Source organism: Protobothrops mucrosquamatus, unplaced genomic scaffold (genome assembly GCF_001527695.2).
Source record: "Protobothrops mucrosquamatus isolate PMUCROS unplaced genomic scaffold, P.Mucros_1.0 scaffold2252, whole genome shotgun sequence".
Taxonomy (NCBI): Eukaryota; Metazoa; Chordata; class Lepidosauria; order Squamata; family Viperidae; genus Protobothrops; species Protobothrops mucrosquamatus.
The window spans coordinates 2,322-13,711 of NW_015388341.1; the positions used below are offsets into that span (position 1 = coordinate 2,322).

At 36.8% G+C, this 11,390-nt stretch overlaps 1 protein-coding gene across 2 annotated transcripts in view; it reads left to right on the forward strand.

Moving 5' to 3' along the window:
- Positions 1-772: 772 nt before the first annotated feature.
- Positions 773-11,390, forward strand: part of PNPLA8 (patatin like phospholipase domain containing 8) — a 61,483-nt gene continuing 50,865 nt past the window's right edge. The window contains exons 1-4 of one of the 2 annotated variants that reach the window (XM_015824484.1): positions 773-860; positions 2,434-3,598; positions 6,323-6,472; positions 7,654-7,805. In XM_015824484.1, the coding sequence (XP_015679970.1) occupies positions 2,519-3,598; positions 6,323-6,472; positions 7,654-7,805 (1,382 nt within the window). In that variant the 5' untranslated portion in view covers positions 773-860; positions 2,434-2,518. The remainder of the gene's footprint in view (positions 861-2,433; positions 3,599-6,322; positions 6,473-7,653; positions 7,806-11,390) is intronic. The other variant, XM_015824485.1, reaches the window with a different exon arrangement.

Genomic DNA, 11,390 nt, shown 5'->3' on the forward strand with positions numbered 1-11,390 from the left:
CCCAGAGATCAGGGTGATCCCTGATCTCCCTTCCTTCCGCCGCGCCCTCAAGACATGGTTGTTCCAGCTTGCGGGACTGGCCTAAGGGATTTTAAAGGGGTTTTAATTACTTTTAATCAGAATAGTTTAAATATTTCTTTTTAATTAATTTTAATAGGTGTATTGTATGTTTGTATTTTATCTAATTGTTAGCCGCCCTGAGTCCGCAAGGAGAAGGGCGGGATATAAATGTAATTAAATAAATAAATAAATAAATAAAAAAAACTGAAGTTTAATCCCGCCCTCTTTGTTCAGAATTGCCTGTCTCCATTGTGCTTCTGAACCTGCGCAATAAACTTCTCTGCTAATCCCCTCTGGAATTCGTAAGAGTTCTTTCGTTTTCCACAAGAGTATTAACTTTTTTGGCTGCTGCCACACATTGCTGACTCACGTTTAAGTAATTGTCCACTAGGACTCCAAAGTCCCTTTAACAGTTACAGTTTTTGAGCCAGGTTTCGCCCAATCTGTACTTGTACCTTTGGTTTTTCCTGCCCAGGTGTAAATTTGTTTTGTGTAGGAAACGAACGTACAGCCACTCCAGCATCTTACGAAAACCTATAACTGCAACCTATGCTCTGCCACTGGACACCTCCCACACTTACCCATAATACCCCTCTCTCTTCCTCCTCAGAGATTTTCAGCCTCCGCCCTTCCGTTCAGCCCAGCTACCATAGAGATTACTGAGCGAAAGTCCGAGCTGGACGCTCTGGCTGCTTGACTCGGAAAAGCTCTACGGTGTTTGGGCTTTGCAGGAAGAGTCCTGAAGGAAATTGGGATCGCCGACCCTAATCGGTATGGAAAGGAGAAGCGGGAGGAATGAGGTACTAGGTGACTGTTGTTATGTCGAGGGGAAGTTTTAACCTCCCTTCTTTTTCCATCTGAGCTTTTCAAAGCCAGAAAGCAGCTCCAGAAAAGAGCACGTTGGGAAGCCGCGTCCCCTACCCTGTACTTGATTCAAAGCTCGGCATCTCCGCTTCTAAAGGGAGAATTAACCTCCTGGAATAAGAGAAATAGTGGAAAGTTTCCTCTTCCCCCTTTAAGATCACTTTATCATGTCTGCTGTCAGCAGCGAAGCAAAGATGTACAGAATTCCCCGGGCCCCCCACTTCCTTGACTCGTTCAGGAGTCCTGAAAGCAAACTAACTCTTCTCTCTCCTAGACTAGATGATCCTTTCTTGAATACGACTGTATGGTGTATATCTGCCTGATGTACATCCTGGGGGTGTACAATGTAATGCAACCGCTATAGCCATAGAGGATGTGTATTCCTAAGTGACTCTAAAGCTTCCAAAGGATATTTTTTTGAGGTTGTAAAAGAAACTTCATGAGGTGGTGCAAACTCTTGTTGCTAGTTTTGTCTTACACATCTTGGTTTGCCAGATGCAGTTTTTCTTTCCTGAAAATATTTTGGTGACCCACAGCATGACATGCTGCAAATGGTATAGGGATCTAATACCGTTTGGTGTAGGGATGCAGTACCATTTGAGTTACAGTTTTTAGACAGGTTTTATTATGCTAAGCAACTGTTTCCTTAGACGTTTCCCAAAAGTACCCTTCTAGAGAGATTAACTGCTGTGTTCAAGGTGGATTAGTAAAGAAGAATGATTTGTGCCAGAATAGGATGGAAAATCACAGTATTGGAAGAAGAATTAATTGACTGAAGAATGATTGGGAAGTTTTAGGGTGTTGTCAATATTTCTGACATGATTCAGCTAACTACAAAATAATTTATGTTTATTTACCGTGAATTACTCTCATGTTCTTGCAGGCATGTGCCATGCATTTTGGATTGATCGTATTGTTTGTGTGCTAAATTTCTAAATTTATTGATATAAGACACTGAATCTGAGGATCTTTTGCAGTTTCTTAGATAACTGATCTTGTGTTTTTGATAATCTTTTTTTCTTTATCGCTATATTTTTCAGAAGAGCTTTATATTATGACACAATTATTAATTTGATGAGCTTCCTTACCAGTGCAATAGCACTTAGACTTATATACTATTTCACAGTACTTTACAGCCCTCTCTAAGCGATTTACAGAGTCAGCATATTGCCCCCAACAATCTGGGTCTTCATTTCCCAACCTCGGAAGGATGGAAGGCTGAGTCAACTCTGAGCCATTGAGACTTGAACTGCCGAATTGCCAGCAGTCAGCAGAATTACGCTGCAATACTGCATTCTAACCATTGCACCACCATGGCTTTTTAGGCTGGTATTCTCCACATGCATTGGTATTTATGTTGGCATTGGTCAGCATGATTTGGAATGTTGAGAGTTGTGTCCCCAACATATGCTATATGGTTGGAGAAGTATATTTCTCTTAAAAAAAATTGTTTACATGTGGAACCTGATGTACATAATAAAGTGATGCTCTTTCCTTCTTCTGTTCCAGGTAATACTATGAACCGTAATGTTTATTTCTAAACTAAGATTTTTCGAGGGAAAGAATTTATGGACAATTTCAGTTTTTATAAGTAATGTCAATTCAGTTTCTTTCAGATAAATATGTGTACCTAGCATTTAGTACAAGAAGTCTTTGGAATGGACAGAGAACTGGGAAACGACACTATTTTTACAGACCTGAACTTTTTTGGAGGATAAGCTATGCTTCTCCTTTTAGAGTGTTACACACAAGCAGCCAATATTATACATGGACAAGAGGCAAAACAGAGTGGCAGAAATACTTCTACTGCCATTACTGTTTGGGTTCCAGAATTTCTAAATTTAGCACTTCTAAGGAATTGACCAAAAACAATCGCATGTCGCGATTGAAGAACACTTTAGAATCTGTCTCTAAGGCTGTGTGTGGCACTCACAGTGAACTAGTTTCACGGTTAGCTCGTCTAAAACCTCATTCTGCTATACTGAAGAAAGCAGTTGAAGCTGATGGGACGGAGAACAGCTTTTTTATCAGCTCAGAAAAATACAGAGAAGTCTCAAGTGAAATCTATCAGAAGGATTATGATGATAACTTACATGAGAAAAAGACTGTGTCTGCAGATGGAGTCTTAGCGTCAGTCAATACCAGTCAAGGTTCTTTGAAAGATCCCTCAGATATTAAAAATAGTCTTTTTCATGTTAGCAAATTTGCTACAAACTTTGGGGAAACATACAACTTTGTAGCCCATCATATCAACTGGTATTTTAGCACTGCTGGAATGGATCAAGAGAAGAAAGGGAGTGTTCTCCCCCCTAACCCACCCAAACAGAGTGAAGAATCATTTAATTCCTCAGAAGATGACATTTTAAGTGATGAAAACAGGATGAGTGCAGTATCTGCCTTAGTACCTGCCTCGCGGTCACCAAATGCTGGAAAAGTACCTTTTCCTTCAGCTTCCAGTAAAAAGGGTATTTCAAATTTTCTTTCTTATCCTAGTAACAGTGTACAGGCCTTTGTAGATAGTTACATTGGAGGCCTGGTACCTAAGTTACGATCTGATACAAAATCTGCTGTGCAGGAAAAGACTAAAGAACAGGAACAAGAGGACATGTTGAAAGATGACGAGGCTAAATGTGCAGAAGAGAAGGAAAAGAGGCTAAGTCTTCAAAGAGAAAAGGTACATGTCTTGTAGATAAATGTTTATAACACATTAATTGGCAACAATACAAGAAAAAGTTTTATCGACAGCAGTAAATTGAAATCCCCCTCATCACTGTTATTTCAGGGGAAACTCTCAGTGTATAACTGGAGTAGGCAGCCAAGGCTGTCCTCTGCTGTTGTAGATTTCAAGCTCCATCAACCAATAGCATGGTAACATTTAGAGGACATCAGGCTGCTTGTTCTTGATATATTTAGAGCCATACGCTCTCACAGTTATATGTCAATATGCATGGTAAGATATATTTTGGCATGAATGTTTACCGTGGTATCTTAAATGAGGACAAACAATTTAGTTGAAGTGATTTTGTATTAAATAGAATAGATGGGCACCATGTTAGTCTACAGAAGGTGCTATCCATGCATATATAAAAAGTTCATTGTTGCATATCACTGTCTTGGGAACAGAAGATGACCCATTATAAATGGATGTATAAAACCAGTCTTACCTGCTTATTTCAAGGCAGCTTTTAGAAATCACAAATATTTAGCTGTTTTGAGACTTGGGGAATTCTGTGTTACAGAGTTGTTGTAGATTTACTAGAATTATTATGCAATATGAATACAAATTCACATCCATGAATGGACATGCAGACACAAAAATACATGTGTTGAACACTTCCAGTTTTATTGAACAATGTGCTACTGAAGACCTAATTTGTAAAAAAAAAAAAAGCTAAACTTAGTTTCCTTTATGATGCCTATATTCTGGTCAATACTCCCAAATAAGTCACAGCAAAACTGTAAAAAATATTAGTGGACAGAAATGTGTTTATTAGATCATCTTTCCTAAATTGATTTTTGTGGATCTGAAAGAAAAAAAATCTTTGATAAGATTGGGTCTGACAAAACTGATGATTGTGTTACTAATCAGTTGCCAGTTACCAGGAAAAAAAAGTCAAGAGTAGAAAATCCATGGCTATCTCCCTGTTGTGAACTACATTTCGTATCACTTAGTATGATTAGTGATGGGAATGCCAAAAGTTGTATTCAATGGTATCTGAATAATTGGCATAAATCCTGTTGTAAATGATTGACTGTTTAAAGATAGCTGGCTGACCGGCCGTACTCAGCGAGTAGTCCTCAATGGAACCGCTTCTACATGGAGGGAAGTGTGTAGTGGGGTGCCCCAGGGCTCTGTTCTGGGCCCAGTGCTCTTCAACATTTTCAATAATTTGGACAAGGGGATTGATGGGGAACTCATCAAATTTGCAGACGACACCAAGCTGGCAGGAATAGCCAACACTCCAGAAGACAGGCTTAAGATACAGAATGATCTGGACAGACTTGAACACTGGGCACTATCTAACAAAATGAAATTCAATGGTGAAAAAAGCAAGGTTCTACATTTAGGCAAGAAAAACCAAATGCACAGGTATAGTATAGGGGGTACCTTGCTCAATAGTAGTAACTGTGAGAGGGACCTCGGAGTCCTAGTAGACAATCGCCTAAATATGAGCCAGCAGTGTGCTGCAGCTGCCAAAAAGGCCAACACAGTGTTAGGCTGCATTAACAGAGGGATAGAATCAAGATCACGTGAAGTGTTAATANCACTTTACAATGCCTTGGTAAGGCCACACTTGGAATACTGCATCCAGTTTTGGTCACCGCGATGTAAAAAAGATGTTGAGACTCTAGAAAGAGTACAGAGAAGAGCAACAAAGATGATTAGGGGACTGGAGGCTAAAGCATATAAGGAACGGCTGCTGGAATTGGGTATGTCTAGTTTAATGAAAGAAGAACGAGGGGGGGGACATGATAGCAGTGTTCCAATATCTCAGGGGCTGCCACAAAGAACAGGGAGTCAAGCTATTTTCCAAAGTGCCCGAAGGCAGGACAAGAAGCAATGGGTGGAAACTAATCAAGGAGAAAAGCAACCTAGAACTAAGGAGAAACTTCCTGACAGTGAGAACAATTAACCAGTGGAACAACCTGCCTCCAGAAACGGTGAATGCTCCAACACTGGAAGTTTTTAAGAAAAGACTGGACAGCCATTTGTCCGAAATGGTATAGAGTTTCCTGCCTGACCAGGGGGTTGGACTAGATGACCTCCAAGATCCCTTCCAACTTTACTACTACTACTACTACTACTACTACTACTACTACTACTACTACTACTACTATTATTATTATATATTTATTTCAATTCATAGAGCTGCCACTCTCATGAAAATGGTAGCTAACAATTAAAACTAGCAAGAACATAAAATAAATATGTAACTAACAGCTGAGATAAACCAACAGACAACAATAAACACATTCCTTTCACAGACAAACATCTTTTCTTGAAAGATAAAGTTACAAAAATAATTTGGTTTAAAATATGTTTTTGATGTATTTCAGTAACAACATTAATATATTTATTTTTAAGTAGTGAAACCAGTCTAAAAGGTGAAAGCAGGAAGGCTTTATTCACATATTTAATAGAGAGCAAACCATATTAAGTTCAATAGAACCTACATTTCTGAATCCATAATCCATTTATTACTATGAAAGATTTACAAATTAGAATTTCTATCAAAGTGCACAAAATTACTGTTTCACTGATAAAATATTTAAATATATGCTACATATTTAGAGAAGAATAAATTATGTGCACATACTTTTTTCAAATGGATCAATGTACTTAATTATTTTTCAAACATTTCCCTGATATTTATAGGGTTTTTTGTTTTGTTTTCAGATTATTGCAAAGGTTAGTGTAGATAATAGAACTCGGGCTTTAACTCAAGCATTGCGAAGATCGTCTACTAGAAGAGTCTGTATCAACAGAGTTGAAGAACTGACATACCATCTGTTGGAATTTCCAGATAGTAGAGGAGTCGCCATTAAGGTAATATCTGACTTTAAGGGGACATGATGGCCCAGCAGTTAAAGATACTGGGCTTGTTGGCTGGAAAGTTGACACCCTGAGTTCACGACCCGAGCACCATGCAGTGGGGAGAGTTCCTGTTACTTGCCCCAGCTCTAACTAGCAGTTCAAAAGCATGGAAATGCACCCTCCCACTTTGGTGGGAGGGTGACAGCGTTCAATGTTCCTTGGCATACAGTAATGCTAGCCGCATGATCACAGAATTGTCTTTAGATAATGCTGGTTCCCACAGTTAAGAAATGGAAATGAGAACTACCCCTTAGAGTCAGACACAACTGGACAGGGGAACCCTTTACCCTTTTCTGACTTTAAATAGGGAATGGCTCCTAGTTGTGTGAGAGAGGGAAAAGAGTATTTGTTCTGGAAGTAAAAGTGAATGGGACATTTTATCCTGTAGTTTTTAAATATAATTCTACATTTGCATACCACTTTATACCTGAACCAATAAGAATCAAGGATTTTAATATTTTGTATAATGATGGGCAACCTGTGAACCTTCAGTTGATTTATTTGGCCTGCTAGTAGTCAATCTCTTCATTACTTGGCAATTTAAAAGGTGAGGAGAAAGAGAAAAGAATCAGAAATAATAATGTGGATCCAACCACTTTTCACTCTAATAGCCCACCCTTTGCCAATTGTCAGTACTCCAGATAAATTGACTCTTAAGAAATAAAGTCGTTGACAGATTTCTGACCTCATATCAAAATTGTACCAATCACTATTTCTGGCGTTTATAATTTTTTAAGAATATAGGACTGTAGTATAAAGTGTTCTGAAGATAATTGAATTAATTTCTTTGTGATAGTAGAAATAGACTAAGTATATATGTAGTTATAGCTGCTGTATTCTTTGTAATTTAGTTGTCGTCTTATACTGATCTATGATTTAAAATGTTAGCCATAATTACAGTTTTGGCAGCTAAAAGACTCCAGCAATTTGTTAATAGTATATTTGTTCAGAAATAATCTTGGTTGATTTCACCAGTGTTTATTTTCTCACAAATTGCTCAAGAGTTGAGGGCAAGTGTTAAATGTCCAAGGTTATCCTTACTTTCATTTTAATATTAGGGAACTTGTACATACAATAGTTTCAAGTGTATGGTATGACAGGATTATCAGCAAAAAGCTTTATTTTTATTATAGGAAAATGTCATTCCATGCTTGCTGAAACTTAGGCAGACAAAAGATGAAGCACTACAGGCTGCTGTGAGAGAAGCCTTGGCTGTGATTGGCTATACAGACCCAGTAAAAGGGTGGGGCATTCGAATTCTTTCCATTGATGGTGGAGGAACAAGGTATTTATTTAATTTAGATGCTGTCATATAAGCATTTTTCTCTTAACTCACCAGCAAAACAAATTCCTACAGAAATCTTATGGCTTGAAAGGGCTCATGAGTGAAATTGAGGTTTTGGTGATTTATTTTTACATTTTTATATTGTTATCTTGTCCCTGAAACAATATTTTTTATCACGCCTGATAGATGTGGGATAACATTTGGTCAATTTGAGTAAAAAAAAAAAAAGACCTTGGTTTGCATGTTCAGTCTGCAGGTTATATGAAAACAGGGCAGAAGAAAATTCAGATGTCATTCATGTGATGCTAAATGATAGATTGCTGGCATTCCTGTTAATATCTGAGAATAGCATTCAGACTTCTCTCAATTTGATTTGCACAAATCTTGGTGGCACATTAAATCGAAAAGTTAATAATTAATGTGAGATCTCTTCAAAGATTTGAATTTATATCTCCCAGTCCTAATGTAATAAGTAAACAACACTGATAGTTATCTGAATTAAACTAAACTAGGTTTTTTTATTTGTATTTATGCCATTATTTTCTGTTGTTGAGTTCAAATTGGCTAAAAATGATTAAATGAAAGTTTAAAAATATTAATTAAAATTGATATTAAATTAAACCAAATGTTTTTATTTATGTATTTATTTCTTAAATTTATATGCTGCCCATCTTCCTTTCCAAAGTGACTCTGGGACCTTATAATACCATAAAATCATAAATATAGAAACATTAAAATAACAGGACTCAGATAAAAAAATACTAAGTTTGATAAATAAAATAGTTTAAAAACTAATAAGTTTGCATTAATGAGAACTCTTTCACAATTATGATAACCAGCAAATTGTTTTCATAAAATCCCAAATCATTGAGAGTTGGGCAGTACACAAATATATTCATATTATTAATTTTATTAATAATTATGATGAGATTTTGAAATATTAACTAGAGAGAATATTACGCTCTTGATCAACATTAGCTTTTTTCCCCCAAGTGACTTACATTTTCAAGTGAAATTCCAAATTGAAAATATAAGCACATACTGTATTCTGTGCAACACTTGATGTCCACATTTGTTAATTTAAAGAGCTGTTCCAAATTTTCTGTCAGAACAATAAGTCAAGCTTATACATTATAAGAGTTACTTGATTCCTCAATTCAAAATCTAGTATTTTCAGCAACAAATGTGTAAAATACTTGGGTTTGCTTTTGGAGCACTCCAGCTAGAATTTTGAGAGTTGTAGTACATATAGATAGTGGTTATTTAGTGACTGACTCATTTAGCAATTGTTCACAGTTATGACGGTAATGGTAAAAAGTAACATTACACCCAATCCTTGCATTTATATATTTGCAGGTCTATAAAGCATAGAAAAACTAAAGTAAAGGTAGTTCTCAACTTAGGACCATATTTGGGACTGGAATTTCTGTTGTAAGTTTTTGTGGTCATAAGTCATATTGCCACATGACTAGACCTGATCTAACAACCATTTCTGTAGCTGTCTTAAAACAAGTCACTTTGGTCCTTAAACAAATCATGTGATTGTTAAGTGCATCATGATCATTAAGCGAATTCATTCTCCCTAATGGTTTTTTTTTTTTTTGCCAAAAACTGGCAAAGAATTCAAAATTGCAATCACATGACTGCAGCATGTGGGAACTGGTCATAAATGTGAGCCAGTTACCAAGAGCACGAATTGCAATTATGTGATTACAGCAGGTGGTACAACATTTTGGGAGTCAGAATAGTTTTACCGGCCGTAAAACACCTTTTCTGAACTGTCATAACTTCAGATAGTTGTTAAACTATCTGTAAGTCAAGGAGTATCTGTAGGGTCATAAGCACAGTTGCAATTTCATTTAGCAACTTTTTACTTAATTACTGTACTGCTGATCTCAATTGTGATGGCTAAATGAAGACTACCTGTATTAATGTATAAAATATGTAATGTGTGTCCCTAATTAAATATATATTACATTATGTATTTAGGTTATAATAATTGTTCTTAAGGAATGAATTAAACTTTCTTTGATGGAATCATATTATTGTATGGATAAAGAGCCAGTTCAAAAACTGAGAATGCATGCAGTTCTTCAAATTAATATTTAACATCTATCAGACAGAACTACATTACAGGTAGTCCTCACTTATCAGCTGCAAAATTCAGTGACTGTTTGAAGTTACAATGGTACTAAAAAGTTTGCAATCAATCCTAGTGGCTGTCACATTTCCCCCCTCAGTCATGTAATCACAATTCAGGTGCTTTGCAACCAGCGTGCATTTATGATGGTTGCAGTGTCCTGTAGTCATATAGTCGCCATTTGTGATCTTCACAGCTGACTTCCGACAAGCAAAGTCAATGGGGAACCTGGCAGGAATTTGCAAGTTGTGGCCACATGATATTATGCTTAATGGCCTCTGGTGATTTATTAAATTGGGTCCCCAACCCCTGGGCTGTGGCCCACTACCAGGCCATAAGCCTTTCTGAACCAGGTGCAAAAGTGGTGGACACTCACTCGCATTCTCGCAAGAGCAAGCAATGGGCGAGTGCATGCACGCTCAGTCCATTTGCATGAGCAGTGGGTGAACATGCCTACCACTTGCAGAAATGGAGCTGCATGCATAGTTCCCCTGAACCATGTGCAGAATCATCCCCTCTTCCTCCTTCCTGCTGGGCTGCAAAGCTGAAAAGATTGGGGAACTATGCTAAATAACTGCAGCAGAAATGACATAGGTCATTGTCACCATGATGTTTCACTTAACGGCCACATCACTTAGATATAGGGTTGCTAGTCCCAATTGTGGTCAGTAAGTGACTACTTGTATTAATATCTTTATTGCAACAATCCAGACAACCTAAATACAAAATTCTTCATAAATATAAACATTTCAAAAGTTTAGAAATAGTTCATTGACATATTTGAGTTTTAAATTCTTTAGTAAAAATGCAACCTTACAATAAAAGTACTAGTAATTATATAGGTTTCCTGATCTGGAGTACTTTGAAGGATTGACACTGTTTTCCCTCTGTTGGCTGAATGTCTTAATAATAATTAAGCATAATAATTATGCAATAATAATAAGGGCTATATGTAATTATAATACTAATTTTCTAAAAGAAAGCTTTATTTGCAACAATTCTTTTAATACCATCAGACAACATCTGCCTATCCTAGGCAAAATCCAGCCTAAACAATTGGTTGGCTGTGTGATCAACCATAATAACTACAGCAATAAAAGGGGCAGCAATAATACATAATATTATTAATTATTAAGCATAATGATTATGAAATAATGACTATATGTAATGTGTAATTATATAGTATTAAAATATTATAATATTATAATATATAATAATATTAGCAGGTGCTGAGAGCACAGGGAACCTGTATTCTTTTTTGAGAGTCACCAGCTCAAACTCATCCCAATTCACATCCCCAGATCAACCCACAGCAGTTCAACCTGCCCTGATCAGTCAGAGTCGAGTTGGAGTGAATCTGAGCCACCTTATCCTTCAGATATTTATTTGTTAGATTTTTAATCCCGCCTTTATTATTATTTAAATAAAATATGGTATAATAATAT